Raw genomic sequence first — 26095 nt, 5'->3', positions numbered from 1 at the left:
TCCCACTCCCTCCCTCCCCCTCTCTCCCTCTCCCCCTCTCCCCCTCTCTCCCTCTCCCCCTCTCTCCCTCTGTCTCTCCCTCTCTCCGTCTCTGTGTGAGAGGCAGGTGGAGGCTGCGCAGGCTCACCTGCGGAATCTTATACGCTCGGCCGTTGAACGTCCTAACGGTCGCCCGACCTCGCCGCCAGGGGGCGCTCGGGCCCAGGCCAGCCGTTGTGCCTCGAGTTGGCGCGTGCCTGCTGTCTGGCGCCCACTGCGTGACGCCCGCGAACTGCCCCGGGCGCTGGTGTGGTAACGCCCATCCGCACGCACGTCGTGGATCTTCCTTCCGCGCTCGGGCCGTGGGCCCTGCTGAGGCAAGTAATGGCGCCTGGGCTGCTGTGGCGTTGGCCTGGCACCTCTGCGGCTTTTCCGCAATAACTTTTATCCCCCCTATAAACCAACTCTTTCGAAGTGGGGTAGAGACGTGAAAGCGCTCTCCTGGCCTTGAGCTTCTGAGCTTCTCGGCCCTTCTCCACAGCCCAGGTAGGTGGGTTATATCATCAGCCCCATCTTAGACGGGGACGTTTTCATCCCAAACTCTGGATCTCTATGAAAAACAGCCCAGAATTTTGGAGCTGGAAGGAACCTTAGGTCGTCCATTCTGGGTACCTTTCTCTTTCCTGGCATTTTTCTTTTTCTTTTTTTCTTTTTTTTTTGGCCTTGCTGCAGGGCATGAGGGATCTTAGTCCCCCCACCAGGGATTGAACCCGCTCCCCTTGCAGTGGAAGCACAGTCTTAAGCACTGGACCAGCAGGGAAGTCCCTTTCCCAGCATTTTTCTACTGAGGATATCTCTGCACATCAAGGGGAGCCTGGAAGGGTAAAGGGAAAAATAACAGCTAACAACATGTCAGGCCTTGCGTAGATATTCTACTTAGTTAATCTCATAGATCAGGTAGGTACTGTTAGCATCCCCATTTTACAGGTGAGGAAACTGAGGTGGTGCAGCCTAGGTCACTTGCCATTTTAGGTTCTGCCCCAAACTGACTCCTGCCTGGAGTCCATTGGTCATTTCTGAAAATGCAGTTGATAGATACTTTGTGAGTTTTGGGGAAGGAGCAGGGGTCAGGGCTGAGCTTAACTCTGGAACCCCAGCCAGCATGGGGGATGGCCCTGCATCTAGACCAGTCTTACCCATTTTAAAGGGTAAAAATTTGGATTTTTTTCCCTGTATTATTGTTTAAAATGTATTTGTACATTTAAATGAATTATGCATGAAAAGAAAGCATGTAACATTGTGACCACCTAAAGGGGTGGGATAGGGAGGGTGGGAGGGAGATGCAAGAGGGAGGAGATATGGAGATATATGTATATGTATAGCTGATTTACTTTGTTATAAAGCAGAAACTAACACACCATGGTAAAGCAATTATACTCCAATAAAGATGTTAAAAAAAAAAAGAGCTGAGATGATAAAATGAGACAATGTATCTATAGCCTGCTGTTAAAGGCATCTACTAGACACTAGTTAAGAAAGCACTTTTGAAATATAAAAATGTGGTAACTGTGAGATGGGGTAGTGGAAAGAAATAGAAACCAAGAATAAAAGCCTTCCCCAAAAGTTAAAAAAAGCATGTAACATATGTAAGTGATAAAGCATGGTAGAATGGGAACTTTTGAACTTCAGTACCCACCTCAAGAAGTTGTAGTACAGTTAAGATTTATGTAATGTGTACCATGCTCCTGGTAACCACTGTTTCACATTCTCCAGGCACATTAACTTGTTTAAGCCTTGAAACACACCTGTGAGATAGGTGCTGTTATACCCATTCTACAGATGAGGAAACTGAAACAGAGGCCAAGTTACTTGACAATACTTGGTTGAGACCCAGGTAGCTGACGCCAGAGTCTGCGCTCTACCTCTGATACCTACCTGTGTAATTCTAACCTGGTTCATGCTCCTGCGTCCTCTAGGAGTAACCACTGTCATGAGTTTAGTGTTTAATATTCTTATTCATTGAAAAAAAAAAAAGGTCTCTAAAACAACTCACAACTGGGGGAAAGTATTTGCAAATCGTATATTCCATAAAGGACTTGTATCTGGAATATATAAAAGACACAATTCAAAAAAAAATAGCCCAATTTAAAAATAAGCAAAGCTGACAACACCAAATGCTAATGAGGATGTGGAGCAGCAGGAACTCTCATTGCTGGTGAGAATACAGCTAGTTTGGAAGACAGTTTGGCAGTTTCTTGCAAAACTAGCATACTCTGGACTTCCCTGGCAGTCCAATGGTTAAAACTCCGTGCTTTCACCACAGGGGACTTGGGTTCGATCCCTGGTCCGGGAGCTAAGATCCCACATGCCGTGAGGGGCAGCCAAAAAAACCCCAAAACGAACAAACAAAAAAAACTAGCATACTCTTACCATATAATCCAGTAATCACACACCTTGGTATTTACCCAAATGAGTTGAAAACTTATGTCCACACAAAAACCTGCACATGGATGTTTATAACAGTTTTATTCATGATTGTCAAAAGTTGGAAGCCACAAAGGAGACCTTCAGGAGGTGAACAAATAAATAAACTGTGGTACATTCAGACAATGGAATATTCTGGAGCTTTAGAAAGAAATGAGTCATGAAAAGACATGGAGGAAACTTTAATGGATATTACTAAGTGAAAGAAGCCAATCTGGGTCTTCCCTGGTGGCGCAGTGGTTGAGAGTCTGCCTGCCGATGCAGGGAACACGGGTTTGTGCCCCAGTCTGGGAAGATCCCACATGCCGCGGAGTGGCTAGGCCCGTGAGCCATGGCCGCTGAGCCTGCGCGTCTAGAGCCTGTGCTCCGCAAGGGGAAAGGCCACAACAGTGAGAGGCCCGCGTACCGCAAAAAAAAAAAAAAAAAAAAAAAAAAAAAAAAAAAAAAAAGCCAATCTGAAAAGGCTACATACTATATGATTCTAGCTATATGACATGCTAGAAAAAGGCAAAACTATGGAGACAATAAAAAGATCATTGGTTGTCAGGGACTAGGGTAGAAAGAGGGATGAATAGGTACAGAGGATTTTTAGGTCAGAAACCATTCTGAATGATGCTATAATGGTGAATACATGTCATTATATACTTGTCCAAACCCACAGAGTGAACCCGAATGTAAACTGTAGACTTTGGATGGCAATGATGTGTCAATCTAGGTTCTTCCATTGCAACAAATATAGCACTCTGATGGGGCATGTTGGTAGTGGTGGAGGCTGGAGGGTGGGCAAGGCAAGGGGTATATGGAAACTGTACTTTGCACTCAAGTTTTTCTGTGAACTTAAAACTACTCTTAAAAAATAGCCTTGGGCTTCCCTGGTGGCGCAGTGGTTGAGCGTCTGCTTGCCGATGCAGGGGACACAGGTTCGCACCCTGGTCCGGGAAGATCCCACGTGCCGCGGAGCGGCTGGGCCGCTGAGCCTGAGTCATGGCCGCGGAGCCTGTGCTCCGCAACGGGAGAGGCCACAGCAGTGAGAGGCCCGCATACCGCAAAAAAAAAAAAAAAAAAAAAAAAAAAAATAGCCTTTAAAAATTTTTTTTTAATGGGCAAAGGCTTTGAATAGCTGTTTTTCTCAAGAAGTGATACAAATGACCAATAATACATGAAAAGACACTCAACATTCATTAGGTAAATGCAAATCAAAACCGTAAGATACCATTTCTCACCCACCAGGACGCCTAAAATAGAAAACAGGCAACAGTCAGTGTTGGTGGGGACATGGAGAAATTGGAACCCTCGTACGTTGCTGATGGGAATGTAAAATGGTACAGCTACGTTGGAAAACAGTCTGGCAGTTTCTTAAAAAGGTAAACATAGACTTACTATATGATCCAACAATTCCAATCCTAGTATCTACCCAGGAGAAATGAAAATGTTTGTCCACACAAAGACTTGTATGTGAATTGTTATAGCAGCATTAGTCACAATAGCTAAAAAGTAGAAACAACCCAAAGTCTATCAACTGGATATACCAAAAAAAAATTTTTAAGTGGATAAACAAAACATGGTACCTCCATACAATAGAAAAGTCTTCAGCCAGGATGAACCCTGAAAACATTTTGCTCAGTGAAAGAAGACAGACACACAACAATACAGTATGATACCATTTGTATGAAGGGTTCAGGAAAGGCAAATCTATAGAGACAGAAAGTAGATTAGTGAGCTGAGTAGAAATGAGGAGTAAATGTAGCATAAGGTTTCTGTTTAGGCTGATGGAAATGCCCTAAAATTAGTCCATGGTGATAGTTACAACTTTGTAAATATACTAAAATTTATTGAATTGTACACTTAAAATGGGTGAAGAATGAATTTTATGGTATGAAAATTATATCTCAATAAAGCTGTTGGAAAAAAATGGTCTCAGGACTTCCCTGGTGGTCCAGTGGTTAAGACTCCGCGCTTCCAATGCAGGGGGCGTGGGTTCGATCCTTGGTCAGGGAACGAAGATCTCACATGCCACACAGCGCAGCCAAAAAAAGGTCTGATGATTTTTCAAATGTGTGAAGTCCAGTGTATTTTAATAATGTCTTCTTCCTTTCATCACCTTAAAAAAAGGAAAAAACCCTATTTGTCCTTATTAAAAGCATTGATTTTAGGAAATTGGACAGGACAGCATAGTACAGAAAATAAATGTCCTCTCTAAAATTAGAGGCAATGTAGCATAGAGTGAAAAGAATTTATTGTCAGTCCCTGATAGCAGTTACAAGCTGTATGTTACCTTTCTTCCATGAACATTGGTTTCCGCATCTGTAAAACGGGCATAACGATGGCTACCACACAGGGTTGAGAGGATTAAATGAGATAATGTATATACTATGAAGTGCCTGGAAGAGTGTCTGCTTCACACAGATGTTTGATAAATGTCAGTTTTCTTTCCTTTGCCTACTAATCAGATTATGAGAATCCTGTTAACTTTCTTTAGCCTCAATCCCTACAACACATTTACAGAGTAGATCCTAGTGACCAAGAACCAGTGGAGGGTGGTAGTCTTGTTGAGGTGGGAGGGTTGGAATGCACCCAGGGGATTGCCTAGATGCTGTGTTTGCATCTTAAGCCCCCATTTTTTACTTACATTATGTTATGGATTAGTAAAAATAGAGATTTCTAAAGGTGATTTTATGAACATTTAACCCAAGGTTTTTTTTAAATGTCAATTTTCTGTAGAAAAGAATATTACTTTTTTGTGGTAGGGGACATTGATGTACATATAGGTTAAGGACTAACCACTACCCCTAGCCACCTCTCGCCACTGTCGTTGGTGCCCAGTGAATGTTAAATTGGGTTGAATTGAAGACCTCAGCATTTAAGATACTTGTGCTGTTGGTAGTGGAGTGAGAACTAGATCCCAGATTTTTTTTTTAAGATTTTTTTGATGTGGACCATTTTAAAGTCTTTATTGAATTTGTTACAATATTGCTTCTGTTTTATGTTTGTTTTTTTGGCCTCGAGCCATGTGGCATCTTAGCTCCCCGAATAGGGATCGAACCCATACCCCCTGAACTGGAGGCAAAATCTTAACCACTGGACTGCCAGGGAAGTCCCAGCTCCCAGAATTTTTTACGTGGGTTCGGTGTTGTTCTTCTACTCCATCCCTCCTCTCACCCCACTTTTGGCCTTGATTTAAAATAAAGCTCTTCTATCTAAAATGGTTGCATCCTTCTTCCTGAGACCACCACCTTAGAGTCAGAGATTTGAGCAGAGGGTCTTTTGGGTTCCAGTGGTATATGGGATCATAGGGTCCCAAGATGGAAGCAAAAGCAAGGGGGAGGTATCAGGAATTGATCCATCAGGGCTAAGATACACAGCCACACGCCTTATACTCAGCCTTTTCTTTCTGGCCCCTATAGGGAAGGGAAAGCAGCTTTTATAATTTTCCCTGTATTATACTACACATTTTAAATTAAGCTTTTAAGATAATTATAGATTCATATGTATAAGAAATAACACAGAAAAGTCAGATGTACCCTTTACCCAGTTTTTCCCAATGGTAACATATTGTAAAACAATAGTACTACATCACAACAAGGATACTGACATTGATATAATCAAGATACAGAACATTTCCATCACCACAAGGATCCCTCATGTCATCCTTTTCCTTCCTTAGTCCCTCCCTAATAAAGGGACTCCATTTTTATAATTTTGTTATTTGAAGAATGTTTTATAAATGGAATCATACAGTATGCAACCTTTTGGATGGGCCTCTTTTTTTTTCACTCAGCATAATTCTCTTGAGATTCATCCAGGTTGATATATGTATCAGTGATTTATTCCTTCTTATTTCTGAGTAGTATTTCATGGTATGGATTTACCACAGTTTAACCATTCACCCCTTAAAGGACATCTGGGTTGTTTCCAGTTTGGGGCTATTATAACTGTACGTATTTGTGTACAGCTTTTGTGTTAACACAAGTCTTCATTTCTCTAGTATAAATGCCCAGGAGTGCAATTGCTGGGTTATGTGTTTGTTGCATATTTAGTTGTGTAAGAAACTATTAAATTGTTTTCCAGAGCAGCTGTACCATTTTGCATTCTGATTAGCAATATTTGAGTGACCCAGTTCCTGTTCTGCTTTTGGTGAAGCAACTTTTTAATTTTAGCCATTTGATAGATGTGTAGGAATAGCTCATTATTGTTTTAATTTGCATTTCCCTTATGGCTAGTGATGTTGACATCCTTTCACGTGCTTATTTCCCATCTTATATGTTCTCTAGTGAAATGGCTTTTCATGTCTTTTGCCCATATTCTAATTAAATTGTTGACCTGTTGAGTTTTGAGAGTTCTTTGTATGTTCTAGGTGCTAGTTCTTTGTCAGATAACGTGGTTTGCAAACATTTTCTACCACTCTGTAGCTTGATTTTTCATCTTTTCTGCACGGTCTTTCACAGAGCAGGAGTGTTTAATTTTGATGAAAGCCAATTTATAATTTTTTTCCTTTTGTGGACTGTGCTTTTGGTGTCAAATTTAAGAACCCTAGCCCTAGGTCCAGAAGATTTTCTATGATTGTTTTCCTAAGAGTTTTATGTTTTACATTTAAGTACATGGCCCATTTTGAGTTAATTTTCATATAAGCTGTTAGATTTAGATTGAGGGGTTTTGTTTTGTTTTGTTTTGTTTTTGCCTATGGATGTCCAATTACTCCAGAACCGTTTGTTGAAAAGCCAGCTTTCCTCCATTGAATTGCTTTTGCACCCTTATCACAATTCAGTTAAAAGCTACAATAATCAAAACAGTATGGTATTGGCATAAAAAATGAACGGACAGATCAACAGAACAGAAAAGAGTGAAAAGGAAAAAAGAAGGAAGTCTTGACATTTGTGACAACATGGATGGATCTCGAGAAAGACAAATACCATATGATTTCACTCATGTAGAATCTAAAAAACAAAACAAAACAAAACAAAAAGCAAGCAAAAACAATGAGCAAATAAAACAAAAACAAACTCATAGATACAGAGAACAGATTGGTGATTACCAGAGTGGAAGGGAGCTGGAGAGTAGGCGAAATGGGTGAAGAGGGTCAATTGTATGGTGATGGATGGTAACTAGACTTTTGGTGGTGATCACTTTGTAGTGTATACAAATATCAGATTATAATGTTGTACAACTGAAACTCATAAAATAATATACCAATTTTACCTCCAAAAAAAAAAAGTCAGTTGAGCCTATCAGTTGGTGACAAATTCTCTTGGTTTTTCTTCATCTGAGAATTTCCTGATTTCCCCCAGCATTCCTAAAGGATATTTTCAATGGATATGGGATTCTGGATTGACATTTCAACACTTGAAAAGTATTGTGTCACTTCCTTCTGGCCTCTATGGCCTCTAATGAGAAATTAGCTGTCATTCAAATTGATTTTTCTCATATAGGTCCTAGATTTGTTTTTCTCTGGCTACTCTCAAGGTTTCTCCTTTATTTTAGTTATAATATCCAAAGTATGTAAAGAATCAGTAGCAAAACAAACGAACAGAGAAACCAAATAACCCAATTAAAAAATGGGCGAAGGACCTGAATAGACATTTCTCCAAAGAAGATATATGAAAGGCCAACATGTACGTGAAAAGATGCTCAACATCACTAGTCATTGAGAAAATGCAAATTAAAACCATAATGAGATATCACCTCATGCCTGTTAGAATGGCCATCATCAAAAAAACAAGAGATAACAAATCATGGCATGGTTATGGAGAAAAGGAAGCCCTGTTGGTGGGATTGTAAATTGGTACAGCCAGTATGAAACACACTATGGAGGATCCTTAAAAAATTAAGAATTAGAATTACCATATAATCCAGCTATTTCATTTCTGGGAATGTAGCCAAAGGAGATGAAAACACCAACTTGAAAAGATATCTGCATCCCCATGTTCATAGCAGCATTATTTATAATAGACAAGACATGGAAGCAACATAAGTGTCCACTGATGGATGAACAGATAAAGAAGTTGTGGTCTAAATATACAATGGAATATTATTCAGCCATGAAAAACCAGGAAATCCTACCATTTGCAACAGCATGGATGGACCTTGAAGGCATTATGCTAAGTGAAATAAGTCTCTGTATGAGAAATAAAAATACTGTATGATCTCACTTACATGTGGAATCTAAAAACAACAACAACAGAAAAACCAGAGTCACAGAGGCAGAGGGTAGAGGGAGGGGGAATTAGAGAAAGGAGGTCAAAAGGTACAAATTTCCAGTTTTAAGATAAATGAGTACTAGGGATGTAATACACAACATGACTATAGCTTACACTGCTCTATGATACATAGGAAAGTTCTTAAGAGTAAATCCTAAGAGTTCTCACCATAAGGAGAAATTTTTTTCCTTTTTATTGTATCTATATAAGAAGATGGATGTTAGCTGAACCTACTGTGGTAATTATTTCACAATATATGTAAATAAAACCATCATGCTGTATGTGTTAAAATTTTACAGTGATGTATGTCAATTATTTCTCAGTAAAACTGGAAACAAAAAACTAAACAAAAAATTAATACAATATCATCAGGATTTTGATTGAGATTGCATTGAATATGGATTATAATTGAATATAGAAATGACATCTTGGGAATTCCCTGGCTGTCCAGTGGTTAGGACTCTGCACTTTCACTGCTGAGGGTGTGGGTTCAATCCCTGGTGGGAGAACTAAGATCCCACAAGCTGTGGGTGTGGCCCCCCCCAAAATGACATCTTTATACTGCTGAGTTTTCCTAACAGGGAACATAGAATGCTTTACACATAGTATGTGTATGTATATTCAGACCCTAAGAGAAACTCAAGACCTTTGGATGGGGATCAGAGAACAGAGCATTTGTTACTCACAAAGCATCTTGTACCTGTTCCCCACACTAATTCTATTTTCTGCTGTGTCTGCTGTTAACCCATTTGGTCCAGTGAGTTCTTAATGTCAGCTATTGTATTTTGTTCTAGAATGTCTACGTTATCTATTGCTATGAACAAATTACTTCAAAACTTATCAACTGAAACAACAAACATTTATTATCTCATGGTTTCCTATGGACCAGGAATCCATGTGAGGCTTAATTGTGTGCCTCTGGCTCAAGGTCCCTCATGAGGTGGTCATCAGTCAGCTGGCACTGTGGTATCATTGAGGGCTCACCTGGGCTGGGGAAGAGAGCGTGAGGTGGCATCCACTTCATGGTTGTTGGCAGGCCTTGGGCCCTCATCACTTGGGGCTCTCCACAGGGCTGCCTCATTATAAGGCAACTGTTTTCCCCCATAGCAAGTGTTCAGAGAGTGAAAGTGAATACAGTATTCAAGATGGAAGCCACAGTCTTTTTTGTAAACTTATTTTGGAAGTGACATCTCACTTCTACCAAATTTATTCAATTAATCCAGACCACAGTCAAGTGAATACTAGGAAGTGGAGATTATTAGTGACTATCTTAGAGGCTGTCCTACCACAGTGTCTATTTGATTTTTTACTGATGTGAATTCTCTGTTGAATTACTCTAGCTCTTCATCTGTTTTGTCTATCTTTTTGTCTATTTTCTTTAACATGCTAATCATAGCCATTTTTAAAAGCCCCTATCTGCTAACTCCAATATCTAGATTATCCCGGGGTCAACTTCTTTGACTGTTTATCTCTTAATTATCAGTTAATTTTTCCTCCTTCTTTATAAGTTTAGTAACTTTTAACAAAAATATTTATTTGGTTGCACTGGGTCTTAGTTGTGGCTTGCTGGCTCCTTAGTTGTGGCAGGCGTGTTCCTTAGTTGTGGCTTAGCAGCTCCTTAGTTGCAGCACGCAGGCTCCTTAATTGTGACATGCATGTGGGATCTAGTTCCCTGACCAGGGATTGAACCCAGGCCCTCTGCATTAGGAGCGTGGAGTCTTAACCACTGTGCCACCAGGGAAGTCCCAAAGTTTAGTAACTTTTATTGTTAGCTGGACATCATGGATATGTTGTAGATTATGTAAATTTTTCTCTAAAGGAATATCAAGAAAAAGAATAGATACATGTATATGTATAACTGAATCACTTTGCTGTACACCTGAAACTAACACAACATTGTAAGTCAACTATACTCCAATATAAAATAAACGTTTTTTAAAAACCACATAAAAATTAAAAAGGCACATCAAGTTTTGTTTTGGCAGGCTTTGAGGCTTGAATTTACATTTCAGTTGATTGGAAGTATTTTAGTTTTGCCCATAGTTGGAGATGCAGTCCTTATTCCTAGGGTGATGCTTTTCTGGAGTCTTAACTGAATGCCTGGAGTATGCACCAAAATCTCTTCCCTTTGGCCAGGCCCAGTCTCCAGTGTCATCCAGCGCTCTGTGACTCTGAATTTCCCCATGTGCTCTCAGCTCCCCAGAGTTGTTATGCTACGCTGTCTTATCTGCTCAGCTCAGCAGTTGGCCAAGGACTCGAACATCTATACTCAGACCTTTCAGGCTCTTTGCCTATGATTACCTCCACTTCACTTCCCTGACCCTCAAATTCTGTGACACTAGCAGCCCTAAACCCCAGGCTCTGCCTCTTATACCCAGTAAGAACTCTGCTCTCTGTCTTGGCTCGACCACGCCAGGTCACACTTAGGGAAGTACCCTCAGGAGAAAATCTGCACTGGTTGCTCTCCATGCCTATAAGTAGTTGAATGTATTTTGTCCCCTTTTATGTTTTATGTTTGTTTATTGTGGGAAGGTAAATCCAATACCAGCTACTCCCTCACGGCTGAAACTTTTAAGTCTTTGATAAGTCTTAGTGGGAAGCCGAGATTTCACCAGCTCTATTTTTTTTTTTTGCGGTACGCGGGCCTCTCACTGTTGCGGCCTCTCCCGTTGCGGAGCACAGGCTCCGGACCCGCAGGCTCAGCGATCATGGCTCACAGGCCCAGCCACTCCACAGCATGTGGGATCCTCCCGGACCGGGGCGTGAACCCGTGTCCCCTGCATCAGCAGGCGGACCCCCAACCACCGCGCCACCAGGGAAGCCCACATCAGCTCTATTTTTATTTCCACTGTAGCTGTTTCTTTTCCCTAATAGACAATTCACTTTTATGGTGCCATAGCCTCTCTTATCTTATTGAGGATTTTAATATTTACTTTAAAGTCTCTTGATTTTCTCTATTAACTCTTTTCCTTAGTCATTAGTTTTTTTTGTTTGTATAGTGTTGTGCCTCTCTTTTCTACTGTTGGTTTTCTTCAAATATTTGGCAAGTTCTGGCTAAGTGCTCAAGTCTGTCTTTGAGATTCTCTGATGGATTCTCCTTGAATGGTTTTATTTACTGTGAAGTGGCATTAGTCTCTGTGGAGTCAGGATAAGACATTGCTAGGCAGGGTACACTTGTGGTTAGACTTTGGGATACTGGGGGTCCCCATTCCTGCTGGGTGTTACCAGCCATCCAGCAAGGGCCCTCACAATCATTGCTCTCACCTGGTGGTTGATGCATCTATTTTTGTCTGCTTGCCACAGGTGGGGAAAGAGAGGAAGTCAGTCGTCTTTTTGCTTCACATGAATCCCCAAACCAATCATCCCAATAAGTTTCTCTCCTGCTCCCCAGATCTGTCACTCTGACCAACAGAGACTCCCAGGGACTCTCTGCCTCTCACAGTGATATTCTCCTGCCTGTATTTTGTTCTTTGGTTTCCTCTGTCAACCTCATCCTGCCTGCCTTCCATTTCTGAGAGATTCCTTATGGCTTCTGGTTCAACAGGGTACCACATTTTGCTTTGCAGCGCTATTATGGATTTATTTAAAGATCTACTTTCTTTTACCTCTGTTGTTTGAGGTAGGAGAGAGAGGCACCGTACACAGATGGCAGTCTGATGTCTGGCCTTAGTGGCTCCTGAGAACCTTTCTGTTGTCTTGACACCGAAAGCTGACTTGGCTCAGCATAGAATTCTTGAGTCACAATCATTTTCCCTCAAAACTCTGTAGAACATGACTACACTGTCCTTAACATTTAGTATTTCATGTGGTAATTCTTATGCCATTCTGATTTCTGATTCTTTATTCTTTTTAGGTAACCTTTTTTTTTTCCTGCCTTAATGTTTTCTTGTTCTTTATGTTCAAAAATCTTAACCAGGATATGTATACATATGGAAACCTTTGTGTTACTTTTACCTCATTAAGTCAATTTAAAATTATATGATTTAAGCGTCAAGGCTTCCTTCACTTCAAGGAATTGCATTTGCACCTTTGTCTAAAATCAACCGACAATACATGGGTCTATATCTAGACTCTATTCTGTTCCATCTATCTTGACATCAGCAATCTCATACTGTCTTGATTACTGTCTAACTTTACTTTTTCAAAATTCTAGGTCATTGGCACTTCCATATGGACTTTAGGAACAGCGTATCAATTTCAACAACCAAAAAAGTTTGCTGAAAATTTTATTGAGATTACACTGAATCTATAGATCAATTTGAGTGTAGAATTCACATTTTAATAATTTTGAATCTTCTGATTCACGACCTTGGTTTATCTCTTCATTTATTTAGGTCTTTAATTTCTTTCAGTAATGTTTTGTAGTTTTTAGTGTATAGATCTTCCACATATTTTTTGTCAGAGTATTTCATATTTTTGATGCTATAATAAATGGTATTTTTAAAAGTTCAATTCCCAATTGTTCAGTGCTATGAACAATTGACTTTTAATACATTTGTTTAAGAGCAGTTTTAGGTTCACAACAAATACAATTGATTTTTATATATTGATCTTATATCCTTCACTTCGCTAAACTCTGGTAGCTTTTTGGACGATCCCACAGGATTTTATACACAATCATGTTGTCTACAAAATAAAGGCAGTCTTATTTCTTCCTTTCCAATCTGGTTACCTTTTACTTCTCTCTTTTATTTTTTAGTTTTAATCTTTGTAGTTCATTGAAAGAAGTGATCATCATTTAATGGCTGGTTGTATCAAATTTGAGAAACATTAGTCTAATCAATGATCAAAATTATGATATAGATGCAAGTGAGAGGTTTTTGTCTCGTTTGCAATTTGCAGCATAAATTGATGAGAGAATGTTAACACAAGTGGTTTTGTAAGTTATACAGGTAAAGGGCTGAATCATCGCAGTCATGAGGTTCTGACTCTAGAAATCTGTTACTAAAAGTATACAATTTGACTTCAGGAAAAAAATCAACAAGTGATAAATCAGATTTTAGGTTGATTACTGGACTAGATTAGGCATGGTAAGGGAAATCTGATATTATGCTTTTTCTTTGACATCATTGCCCCATTCAGGAGTGTGGTAGGTTTACTGATGGTGTAGGGATAATTACTTCTATTTCTCAACTTAGTTCACTGTCTAAAACTTCCAGTACAATGTTGTATAGAAGCAATGAGGGCAAACATCCTTGCCTTATTCCTGAATTTAAGCGGAGAACCTTCAGTATTTTACCATCGGGTATATTGTTAGCTCTAAGTTTTTCATAGATGTCCTTCATCAGGTTGAGGATGTTCCAACTACTCCTAGTTTGCTGGGAGATTTTTTTCAGGAACAGATGTTGATTTTGTCAAATGTTTTTTATGCATCTGTTGAGATAATCATATGATTTTTGTTTTTTAGTCTATTAATATGGTGAATTATATTGATTGGTTTTTGAATGTTGAATCAACCTTGCATTCCCGAGGGTAAACTCCTTTGGTAATGATGTATTATCTTTTTATATGTTGTTGGTTTCAATTTGCTAAGATTTTGTAAATAATATTTGCATCAATGTTTATGAGGGATTATTTTTTCTTTCTTTTTTTTTTTTTTGTGGTACGCGGGCCTCTCACTGTTGTGGCCTCTCCCATTGCGGAGCACAGGCTCCGGACGCGAAGGCTCAGCGGCCATGGCTCACGGGCCCAGCCACTCTGCGGCACGTGGGATCCTCCCGAACCGGGGCACGAACCTGTATCCCCTGCATCGGCAGGCGGACTCTCAACCACTGCGCCACCAGGGAAGCCCGAGGGATGTTGTTTTGTAGTTTTCTCATGTCATCTTTGTCTGGTTTTGATATCAGATAATGCTGCCCTCATAAAACAAGATGGGAACTATTTCCTCCTTTTTTTCTGGAAGAGTTTGTGTAGAATTGGCATTATTTCTTCCTCAGAAGTTTGGTAGAATTTGCTAGTAAAGCCATGTGGACCTGAAGTTTTCTTTGTGGGAAAGTTAAATAAATTCAATGTCTTTAATAGATATAGAGTTATTCAGGTTATATATTTCTTCTTGCATGAGCTTTGGTACTTTGTGTCTTTTAAAGATTTTGTCCATGTCATGTACCTTGTCAAACTTATCCACATAGCATTGTTCATAACGTTCCCTTATTTTAGTATCTATAGAATCTGCATCAGTCACCTTTATCATTCTTGATATTGATAATTTGCATCTTATTCATTTTTTCCTATCTATTCTATCTAGAGGATTGTACACTTTGTTGAGCTTTTGGTTTTATTGACTTTTTTCTTTTCTTTGTTTTCTATTTCATTTCTTTTCACTCTGATTTTTAAAATTTCTTGTGCTTATGTTGGCTTTTATTTGCTCTTCCATTTCTAGTTTCTTAAAGTAGAAACTGAGGTCATTGATTTGAAACATTTCTTATTTTCTTTTTTAATTAATTATTTATTGAAGTATAGTTGATTTACAATGTTGTGTTAGTTTCTGGTGTAGAGCAAAGTGATTCAGTTATACATATTCTTTTTTATATTCTTTTCCATTACAGTTTATTACAGGATGTTGAATTATAGTTCCCTGTGCTATACAGTAGGACCTTGTTTTTTATTTTTTATTTTTTTTACTGTTTGGCTGTGGCACGTGGCATGCAGGATCTTAGTTCCCTGATGCCCCCACGCCCCCTGCAGTGAAACCCATGCCCCCTGCAGTGAAAGTGCAGAGCCTTAACCACTGGACTGCCAGGGAAGTCCCATGTTTATCTATTTTATATATAGTGGTTTGTATCTGCTAACCCAAACTCCTAATTTATCCCTCCCCCACCCTCTTTCCCCTTTGGTAACCATAAGCTTGTTTTCTAGAGACATTTCTTATTTTCTAATATAGGTGTTTTAGTGCTATAAATTTCCCTCTATGTACTGCTTTAGCTGCATCCCACAAATTTTGATATTTTTTCTTTTCTTTCAGTTCAAAATGCTTTCTAACTTTCCTTTTGATTTTTTATTTCATATATACATATATATGTATACACACACACACACACACACACACATATATATTTTAGCTGCACTGCAAATCCTGTGGGATATTAGTTCCCTGACCAGGGATTGAAACCAGGCCCTCGGCAGTGAGCACAGAGTTCCAACCACTAGACCGCCAGGGAATTCCCTATTTCACACATATATTATTCATTTATTTACTTATTTTTGAATTTTATTTTATTTATTTATTTATACAGCAGGTTCTTATTAGTTATCCATTTTATACATATTAGTGTATACATGTCAATCCCAATCTCCCAATTCATCACACCACCACCTCACCTCCCCTGCCACTTTCCCCCCTTCGTGTCCATACGTTTGTTCTCTACATCTGACACACATATATTATTTAAAGGTGTGTTGTTTAGTTTCCAATTATTCGGGGATTTTTCTGGGATCTTTCTGTTACTAACTTATAATTTAATTCCATGTGGTCAAAGAATGTACTTGAAATTACTTAAATCTTTTAAATTACAGAGACTTGTTTCATGGTTGAGAATATGGTCTTTCTTGGTAAATATTTCATGTGTATGTGAAACTAAGGCATTCTTCAGTTTTAATCACCATAGTTTTTTTTTTTTTTTTTTTTTTTTGCGGTATGTGGGCCTCTCACTGTTGTGGCCTCTCCCGTTGCGGAGCACAGGCTCCGGACGCACAGGCCCAGCGGCCATGGCTCACGGGCCCAGCCGCTCCGCGGCATGTGGGATCTTCCCAGACCGGGGCACGAACCCGTGTCCCCTGCATCGGCAGGCGGACTCTCAACCACTGCGCCACCAGGGAAGCCCCTAATCACCATAGTTTTGTAATTATTATTTAGTTACATTTATAGTAATTTGGGGAGGGTATAAAAGCTATTGTCTTGAATCAGAAGATGTCTATTTGACTTCTTCAAGCACCTTGAGGGCAGTCTGTGTGTCCTGTTTACCTTTCTATCCCCTCAGCATTATTCCTGGACCAGAATGAAAGCTCAGCAGAATAAATGGATTACACTTAGAAATGGTCAGGCTGTGTTCTTGTTTTTTATTTTAAAAAGAAGATTATTGTGTTATGTGACAAGACTGAGTCTTACACACCTTTGTGTCTTTGTGTCCCTACAGGACTTTGCATAGAGCTTGGCACATTGCAGGTGCTAAAGCAGCATTGATGGCATTGAATGGAACAAAAGAGATACCTACAAAGGTGCTTTCTCTGACTGGTTGGGATTTAAAGCCACCCTGAGGCAATGACAAGCTACTCTGGCCAAGGTTGGAGAGGTTGTCCTGTCATAAAGCCCCCTAAGACATGATGTCACACACAGACAGTGCTCTCCTGTGGAAGGGAGGGGCTGTGCACTGGACTGCCAGACTTAGCTGACCTCCGGTGCCCTTCTCAGTCTCAGTCCTGGAGCCTGAGGGGAGGTGAATAGGTTGCCTGTACACTGATATGGTCAAAGGATACTCTGCAAATCACTAACGTCATCAGGCTTGGTAGATTTGGTAAGCAGTTTCAAAAGGTTGCGCTCCATAAACCACCCAAGCAGGTGAAAATTGTCTTTACGACTCCTAGCCTGCCTGTCCTGCATCCCTTTCTACTTGACGTTCCTCCTTTCCCCCTCTTCTTCTCTCACTCAGGACTCATTTTCTCTCCTCCAAAACTTCCCTCAGAAAAAGCCTGATAACTTTGCTCACACCAAGTTATAAATAACGAAAAATCTTACTATTGAGTGTACTGCTAGCAGTATTCTCAGAGAAGGTAATTCAGTATGAAGGGAGGTGCTGTAGTTCCCTGCAGAGAGGTGAAGTGAGCTGAGGCCCGAAAAAGGCCCACTGGATTTGGTGACTAGGAGCATATTGGCGACCTTGGTGAGAGAGGCTTCAGAGGTTGATGGGGACAGAAACAGATTGAAGTGGGCTGTGGAGTGAGGGAGAGGTGAAGAGGGGTGAAGACACGTGCTGCACTCAGCTCTCTCAAGGAGACTGGCGTGAAGGGTTGGGGACAATAAGGATGGCATCTGGAGAAGGGATATGGGTTCAAGGGAGAAGGCCTTTCTGTTTTTAGTGGAAGAGATGAGTGTGATATGTTTAAATACTGATGGGAAGGAGCCAGAAAAGGAAAGGATGAATATACAAGTGAGAGAGGGGACCTCCAAACACCCAGGCTATGAGAAGACCAGATGCATGGATTACGAGAGGGGGCTAGCCCCCCTCCTGTGAGAAGCAGAGAATGGGTGAGTTTGGTGGCAGAAAGTCTAGGGAACACCCATCTGATAGTGCGTGTGTTCCCTGGTGAAAGTGAGGAAGGCAGAGGAGGGGCTGGAGGTTTAAAGAGAGGTTCAGAAATAGTCCCTGTGGAGAATGGGGAACTCACTTGGGAAGCAGAGGCTCACCAGGCCACATTGAGGTCCACCTCACCCTGGAGACCTTGACTGTACCACAGTGTCAGCTTATATGCAATTTGACACTGAAGGTGGGATTCTAGACAGAGAGGGAATTTCTGAGGCGGCTAGGGAATCTCCCCCAGAACCCTCAAGATCATTCCAAAAATGCTGCATAACACAGAAAATACTTTAAACTGTTTTTAGTTTTTAATCATTTTTATTTACTATTATAATTAGCCACCTACACCTGGGGTCATTTTACACAAAATGTTTAATAGAGCTATACCTTTTTCCTTAATCCTCTCCCAACCCCGCTTTTCCCATCCTGATTCCCTGGGACCTACCTTTCCAGCTCTGAGGACATTGAAACCAGCTTTTGTTTGGGGCTCTGAGGTCTTGGGAGAAACTCCTGAGCGTTTTCCAAGCTCCTAGTGCTAGCTCACTCCATCCTGAGTTTAGCCTCCAGCTGTGACCAGCAGGCTCTCCCCTGGATGAACCCTGCTTATGGAGGTCCTGCCATTTCCCCCAACTGCCTCTAGCCCATTGCAATCCCTGCAAGCCACAGAGTAAAGGAACACCAGGACCCTGGTTCTATGTGATGCATTGACTGTTGCCATCTTTTCTTCTTAGACTGAAAATGGTGTTTGGTCTGTGCTGCCAGAGAGAGAGGTAAAGTTTAGATGGGCCCTGTTACCATGCCCCAAAAGACCAGGAAAGGAGACCCCTCACTTGGTGCCTCAAGGATGGGAAAATAGGGTTCTATATTCTCTTTTCCCTGACTGTTATAGTATCTCTGGGACTCAGGGTCAGAGTGGAGGGCCTGGTACTGACAGGTGGGACATGCCTTTGTGTGTGTGTGTGTGTGTGTGTGTGTGTGTAGGCAGGGAGCCATCATCCTGGCAGTGCCAAGATGCTGTTTGAGGGAGTTCCCTGGTTGCCTAGTGGTTAGGATTTGGCGCTTTCACTGTGGAGGCCCGGGTCAAGGAACCATCCTGCATGCAGCGCAGCGCAGCACATCCAAAAATAAATTTTTTTTTAATGATGCTCTGTTTGTCCCAAGGGAGGGGTCCTAGAAGAGGAGGATGGACAAAGAGATAATATTTCTAATCCAGGTTGTGGGATCTGTCAGTCCAGAGTAGGGAGGGCTTTGGAGGGCTTTGGGGGGAAGAGCTAATCCAGCACTTGAATGAATAACTATGAATGTCCAGCCAAGACTAAGTCCCTGCCTTCTGGCTGGAGAGGCAAGATGGACCTGTATAAACAAGTAAAGAAGAAAAGGAGAATGGAGTGGGTCAGGGGGTCCTTGTGGGTTTCAGGCGCCAAGTCTGGCTTTCTCAGCAGTAGGCAGAGGCACAGAGCATGCTGGCCAGTCAGCAGGGAGCCCAGGCTGAGCCCTGTTACAGCTGATGGATTCATTCATCCACAAGTATTGACTGGACGAGTGCTGGTGGAATAGATCCTGGGGCTTGGACTGGGGAGGAAAACCAGCACCCACTGGTGAGGGCACGAGGCCCCAGCCTCAACTCAGCTCTGCTTTCCTTCCAGGCTATACAAGTTCCTGTATGTAGTAAACATCTTCATTCTTGCAGGTAAGAGTCTGGGCGCTGGGGTAATTTGGGGATGATGGCAGGACCCCAGTCTCCAGCTACTCACCGGGATTCCCAGAGGTCCCCTCCTGAGACTGCCATGTGCCTGGCTCCCCAGGGCTGGTCACACTGCTCAGAGCCAAGGCTGGTCTTCTTTCCCCCTTTCTTCCCTCTGCACCTTCATGGTGAGTCTGGGATTTGAACCCATATCTCACTCTAAAACCCACGCATACCCCACAAAACCCACAAACAAACCAAAAAACGCATACAACCAAATAATGTCCTGCAGCAGTGATCTTCAAATTTTTGCTTGCATACCTTTTGAAAAACTATCCCTTCACACATTGTAAGTTAATATCTAATATCTTTCATCACACATTAAAATAGTTTAAAAGGATATAATTTCTGGCATATTGTAAATACTGACATTTAAAAATAATTACATCACTCTTTTAAATGTTTTAACTAGTCTTTCTTCATCTACCTGCAGGAGTGGTGTACTACTATTTTCAGGGGTGTGTGGGGAAGACAGCCCCTGACCATGAGATCACTCGGGAAGCATCACAGGTAGGGCCTCTGTCAGAGCTTAGAGGGACCGTCTCACTGTAGCAAAAACAGAGGTCATACTCCTTGATCTCAAATGGTCACACAACTGTGTGTGTGTGTGTGTGTGTGTGTGAGAGAGAGAGAGAGAGAGAGAGAGAGAGTGCGAGGGCTCTGGAGAAATTCCCTGTGTTCCTGGCAAAGTGTCAAACAGAGGCCCCACCCACCATGGGCTGGCTGTAAGCTCACCTCAGGGCTCCGTAGCACTGACCTAGACAAACCTAAAGGAACAGGTGACCCCTAATGCATGTGAGTAGCCCTGGAATATGGTTCAACACTCATATGTGAATCGGGTGGTGGTGAGCAGGACACCTGCCTGGGGTTACATACCCTCTTTAATGTCCCAGGTCCAGGAACCTATGGCAGAAGCCCCTCCTCCCAGCCCTCTGTCAGGAAAACACAAATGGACACTGGATGCCCACTTAGGGCCACATGCTGGATTAGGTGTTGCCCATCTATTGAAACCTCGCAGCAACCCAGCAGCTCCCACTTTATAGAGGAGGAAACGTAGGCTCCCAGAGGGACAGTGACTAGACCGAGGCTGCCCAAGGTAACAGGACAGAGCCACATACCTGGTCTCTGGAGGCCTCCTGCTCTCCATCTAGTGCTATTGGGAAGAGAGGATTTTTGTGGGTATAAGCTTATCTGTGACCCAGCAACACTGAGAAGTGTGTGCTACATATTTAGGGAGGGACTATTCAGAGGTTGGAGAGCCCCTAATAAGGCCCATGTTGGCAGGTGCCTTAGAGACAGAGCCCTGTGTTGCTTCCTTTTTTTTTTTTAATTAACCAAATTTTCGTTTTAAAAAGTTGTATTGTCATCAAAGATATGCATATACATAGTTCAAGGAGTCAAAGTTTTAAGACTTGAAACAAAAAACTAGCTGTCTTTTGTCCCAATCCTCTTCACCCATGATTCCCACAACCCAGGGTGGGAGTCTTTCCAGCTTCCAATTTTCTAGCTGAAGCCTTTGATTTTGCCTCCATGGTTCTAAATAGAAAGCTTATCCTGCTTTGTCTTAATTTTTCAGATTTAAACATTATCCAATGAATTCCTACAACGAAAGATGAGAATTTAGCTCTCGTAACAGCTGCACACTTACTGCCTCCTCCAACATACATCTCACCTTTCTCTAGTCTTCCAGTATAGTTATATCCTAGTTTTTGGCATTGTAAATGTTTTATTCTGAGTAATGACATCTTCAGTTGTTAAAAATTTTTAAGTATCATTTTTGCTTTTATGCTGACTTTTATATCATTTTGGCTTTTTAAAATAATTTATTTTTATTATTTATATATTTATTTTTGGTTGTGTTGGGTCTTCGTTGCTGTGCGCTGGCTTCCTCTAGTTGCAGCGACCGGGGGCTACTCTTCGTGCAGTGCGCGGGCTTCTCATTGCGGTGGCTTCTCTTGTTGCCGAGCACAGGCTCTAGGCGCGCGGGCTTCAGTAGTTGTGGCACACGGGCTAGTTGCTCCGCGGCATGTGGGATCTTCCTGGACCAGGGCTCGAACCCGTGTCTCCTGCATTGGCAGGCAGATTCTTAAGCACCGGACCACCAGGGAAGTCCTCATTTTGGCTTTTAAGTCCCTCTCCCACACAGTGGGCTCTTTTCACTTATTTTTTAAAAATTAAGGTATTATTTATACAGAGTGAAATCCATCCTCTTTAGTGTGCAGTTCTGTGAGTTTTGACAGATGTATGCAATTGTATAATTGCCACTACAACCAGGATACAGAACAGTTTCATCATTTCAAAAAATTCCCCCATACTCATTTATAGTCACCCTTTTCCCCACTCTCAGCCCCTGGCATCCAGTGAGCAGTTTTCTGGTCCCATAGTTTTGCCTTTGCAAGATGGTCATATAAATGGAAACATCCAGGGACTTCCCTGGTGGTCCAGTGGTTAAGAATCTGCCTTCCAATGCAGGGGACGTGGGTTCAATCCTGGTCGGGGAACTAAGATTCTACATGCCATGGGGCAAGTACTGAGCCCGTGCGCTACAACAAAGACCCAGCGCAGCCAAAAGTTAAATAAATAAATAAACAACAACAACAACAAAAATCCAGTATGTAGTCTTTTATTTATTTATTTGGCTGTGCAGCAGGATTGTGGGATCTTAGTTCCCTGACCAGGGATTGAACCTGGGCCCCCTGCAGTGGAAGCACAGAGTCCTAACCACTGGACCTCCAGGGAATTCCCCAGTATGTAGTCTTTTGAGCCTGGTTTCTTTCACTTAGCACAAGGCATTTGAGGTCCACCCAGTTGTGTGTAGCAGTGTTTGTTCCTTCTTATTGCTGAGTAGTTGTCCATTGCATGGATGTACCACGGTTTGTCCATTCACCAAGCAAGAAACATTTGGATTGTTTCTAGTTTTTTGGCAGTTACAGATAAAACCACTGTAAGTGTTCATGTACAAGTTTTGTGTGAACATAGGTTTTCCTTTTACTTAGGTAAATACCTAGCAGTGGAATTGTGGGGTCATGCAGCAAGCGTATATTTAGTTTTGTAGGAAACTGTAAAACCTTGCCAAAATGGCTGGCACCCATTTTGCATTCTCACTGGCAATGAATGAGAGGGTCCATTTGTTCCATATCATTTCCAGCGTTTACCTTTTTTTTAATCATTCTAATAGGCTTGTATTGTAATTTTATTTAGATCAATATTGAGGATTTACACTGTTTATTTATTTTTTTATTAAGTAATTTTTGGCTGCATTGGGTCTTTGTTGCTGCGCACAGGCTTTCTCTAGTTGCGGCGAGCAGGAGCTACTCTTCGTTGCAGTGCGGGGGCTTCTCACTGCAGTGGCTTCTCTTGTTGCGGAGCATGGGCTATAGGCGCATGGGCTTCAGTAGTTGTGGCTCGCGGGCTCTAGAGTGCAGGCTCAGCAGTTGTGGTGCACGGGCTTAGTTGCTCTGCGGCATGTGGGATCTTCCCAGACCAGGGCTCGAACCCGTGTCCCCTGCATTGGCAGGCGGATTCTTAACCACTGCGCCACCAGGGAAGCCCGAGGTTTACATTTTAAAACTATGTAAATAGTATTCCTGAGTCATGTAGTGTACTGTAACTACTCTTTGTGTGTAATTTTGTTTTTTCCTCTTTTTTTTTAATTTTAGTTTTCTCTGTACCTATAATTAATTCATCCAAAATCTCTACCAAAAAAATTAATCTCCTTGCAATACACTTAGACAAATTAGGTGTTTTATCCGTATGATCGTTTCCCTGGAGACATATCTCATGGAGCCCTCCATCCTCCTCTTTCCATCTGGACGGGACGTCCTTGAGGCCTGCTGCTCAGCTGTCCTGGGACCTCCCTTCACCGTCACTGTGGGGAGTGCTTCACTTCTTTCACGTGTGGGAGCTGATGTTACTCTTTATTTGGGGGCGGGCACAAGCTCCAGCTGCTTCCTGAGGGGTCGTCCTGAGATACTACATATCTGAAAGGTCTTCATTCATATTTAACTCAGTTTGGCTAGGTATAGAATTCTAGACTAGAAATAATTTTCTGACAGATTTTGAAGCTCCTCATTTTCTTCTGGCTTCGAAGGGTTGGTGTTGAAAAGTCTGATGAAAGTTGAGTTCCTAAAACAGACTTTTTTCTTCATATCTCTGGAAGTTTTTAGGTTCTCTTCATCCTCAGTGTTTTGAAATTTATTGATGGCATAATCTGGGGTGGGTCTCCTTCATCCATTGTCCTGGACACTTGGCGATTCCTTCTCTTCTGGAAACTCATGTCGCTCATCTTTGGGAAATTGTCTTGGTAAAAAAATGAACATATTTATTTGGTATCTTTCCCTGCCACCCCAGTTTGTTGTCTCTGTTCCCTCTTTCAGAAAGATCTATGATTTAGCTGTTGGACCTCCCGCTCTCTTCTCTCTATTCTTTACCTTCTACAATTTGACTGGATTTTTAATTTTTAATTCCTATTATAATATCATATTTGTTTTTGAAGAATTAGAGATTGTTGTTTGAACATTTCTATTTTAGCGCCTATACTTGTTTTGTAAATGCAAAGTTTATCTTTCTAAAGCCATCAATTATTGTTTGTGTGAAGTTTTCCTTAAATCCTTGGTAGTCTTTAGGTGTCTTCACAGCAGGCATTTACAGTGGACTAGTACATAGCTGAGCCCTTAATATGTCACCTCAGCCTGCCTTCTCTCTCTCTTTCTCCTTGTCATGCAGCCCTTAGGGGAGACCTTAAGGCCAGTGTGGGGACTGATGGATAAATGCTATCCTGTGACCACTCAGGTGTAAGGGCTGGGGACCCCTCTCCCCCTGGGGTGGGGTGGCTGTCCTGGGCACCCTCGGTAGGCACACACAATAAGAGGATGGGCCAGGCAGGGAAGGACTCCCAGACACTCACAGCTGAATGTCACTTCCCCTGTTTCCCTCTGCAGAGACGCAGAGTCAAGAGTGGGGAGAAGCAAGACTCTGAGGTAAGGGAGGCCTGCCCTGCAAGGGCCTGGGGCCGGGGCTGTCTCCTGTCAGAGCTCCCTGAGGCTCAGGGATGCCCCAGCTCATGGCCAGGGGTCCCAGGGAGAGTGGCAGGGCCCCTCTAGGAAACCTACAACCCTACCACAGCATGAGCTGAGAAGGGAGGGGCTTCCCTGGAAAAACAAAGAACTACACACACTCCAGGTGTGGAGAACAGGGAGAGGGGCTAGGGGATCAGGGGGCCTTTCTGCCCATATTCTGCCCTCTTGTCCCTCCCTGCAGGCCATGACCCCCAAGGCAACAGGAGGACCGAATGATGCTGCCCCCAAGGAGGAGACTGATATCTTGTCTTCGGATGAGGGGGAGATGAGGTCCCCAGGAGAGGAAGCAGGCAGCCCCATTCCTTCCTCCATTCCTGCCGGGAAGGAGGTATCTGAGGAGGAGGAGGTGGCAGGGACCCCAGGCTGGGAGGTAAGGAAGCCTGGTGCCTCGACTGGGACATCCCAGCATAGGTCCTACTGAGAGGTCCCAGGGGTCTGCAGGGTGGAGTGGAGAGGCCCTGGGGAAGGAGGGCAATGGGGGGCGGGGGCTGGGGCACCCCCAAGATGACTGAGCCAAACTGCCATCTCAGTCGAGCAACAGCTCTGTGAGGAGCTGAGAGGAGCAGTCGTGGCCTGAGCAGAGAGCAGATCTGAATCCTGGCCTCCCCTGACTTCTTGTGAAGTGAGGCCTATTTCCCCATCTGCACAGTGTAGAGCCTGTCTCATCCCACCACCGTCCCCCTTCTTCCTTCCCAGGAAAATAAAAAGGTCCTAAAGGAGATTGCTGCATATACTTCTGGTAAGACAACTGACCCCACCCTGCTGTAGCAGGGCTGCCCTCCTCTCTAAGCTCAGTGACCCTGCAGAGGCCACAGACAGTGACCCTCCTGCCCCAGGGAGGGGAGGGAAGAAACCCAGATAGCCAGATGCATTGTTTTTCCTGATGAGCACCCCCGCTACCTCCTGCTTCCTTCTTGGGTTGGCAGGACTTGAGGCCACTGCGCGTGGGCTGGAGGAATGCCTAGCCTTATATCAGCGCTGACCTGCTCCCCTGGCACCAGAGTGTACCTGGCCCTGGGGAAAGGTTCCTCCCAGCAAGGAACCCACAGGGCATGTCTGTTTGTGCTTTTTAGAGGCTTCTGAGGTGGACCTCATGGAGGAGAGGCCTGGGGGCTGGGTCCCCCAGCTCCTGAGGAAGCTCTGGCTGGGCTGGTCTCCAGCCTCTGACATCCCCAAGACTCAGAGCCACGAATGACAAAACATCCAATAAATCCACAGTTGCTGCTTCTGCAGGCCTGGCTGCCTCCTTTCAGGGGCCTCAAGTTTCCACAAACTCAGTGTGGTTTCATCCACGCTCCCTGTTCCAATAAGCTGCGGGAACACCAC

At 42.7% G+C, this 26095-nt stretch overlaps 1 protein-coding gene across 5 annotated transcripts; it reads left to right on the top strand.

The window, feature by feature from the left end:
* Positions 1 to 38: 38 nt before the first annotated feature.
* On the top strand, positions 39 to 26001 carry LOC308624752 (uncharacterized protein). Of its 5 annotated transcripts, none has more exons than XM_081248371.1 (10): positions 39 to 356; positions 16790 to 16871; positions 18679 to 18717; positions 19594 to 19637; positions 20125 to 20201; positions 24417 to 24482; positions 24632 to 24670; positions 24951 to 25139; positions 25466 to 25508; positions 25843 to 26001. In XM_081248371.1, exons 2-10 carry the CDS (start codon positions 16846 to 16848, stop codon positions 25962 to 25964), a joined length of 645 nt encoding a protein of 214 aa, XP_081104497.1. In that variant the 5' UTR covers positions 39 to 356; positions 16790 to 16845; the 3' UTR covers positions 25965 to 26001. The 5 variants fall into 5 exon arrangements, with proteins under 5 accessions (XP_081104497.1, XP_081104499.1, XP_081104498.1 ...); XM_081248373.1 differs by lacking the exon at positions 39 to 356 and adding an exon at positions 403 to 525; XM_081248372.1 differs by lacking the exon at positions 39 to 356 and adding an exon at positions 16650 to 16691.
* The last annotated feature ends 94 nt before the right edge of the window (positions 26002 to 26095 follow it).

The sequence above is a fragment of the Mesoplodon bidens genome, assembly GCF_964165515.1.
Source record: "Mesoplodon bidens genome assembly, chromosome: 11".
Taxonomy (NCBI): domain Eukaryota; kingdom Metazoa; phylum Chordata; class Mammalia; order Artiodactyla; family Ziphiidae; genus Mesoplodon; species Mesoplodon bidens.
Note: the sequence above shows the minus strand (reverse complement) of the source record. Positions and strands in the feature narration are given on the sequence as shown.

What these genes read in the sequence shown, in the direction of transcription:
- LOC308624752 (XM_081248371.1), top strand. Translation starts at nt 16,846, where the DNA reads ATGGAACAAAAGAGATACCTACAAAG. An exon ending in CAAAAGAGATACCTACAAAG is followed by an intron (nt 16,872 to 18,678) that starts GTGCTTTCTCTG and finishes TTTTCTTCTTAG; the next exon opens with ACTGAAAATGGTGTTTGGTC. An exon ending in GGGAGAAGCAAGACTCTGAG is followed by an intron (nt 24,671 to 24,950) that starts GTAAGGGAGGCC and finishes CCCTCCCTGCAG; the next exon opens with GCCATGACCCCCAAGGCAAC.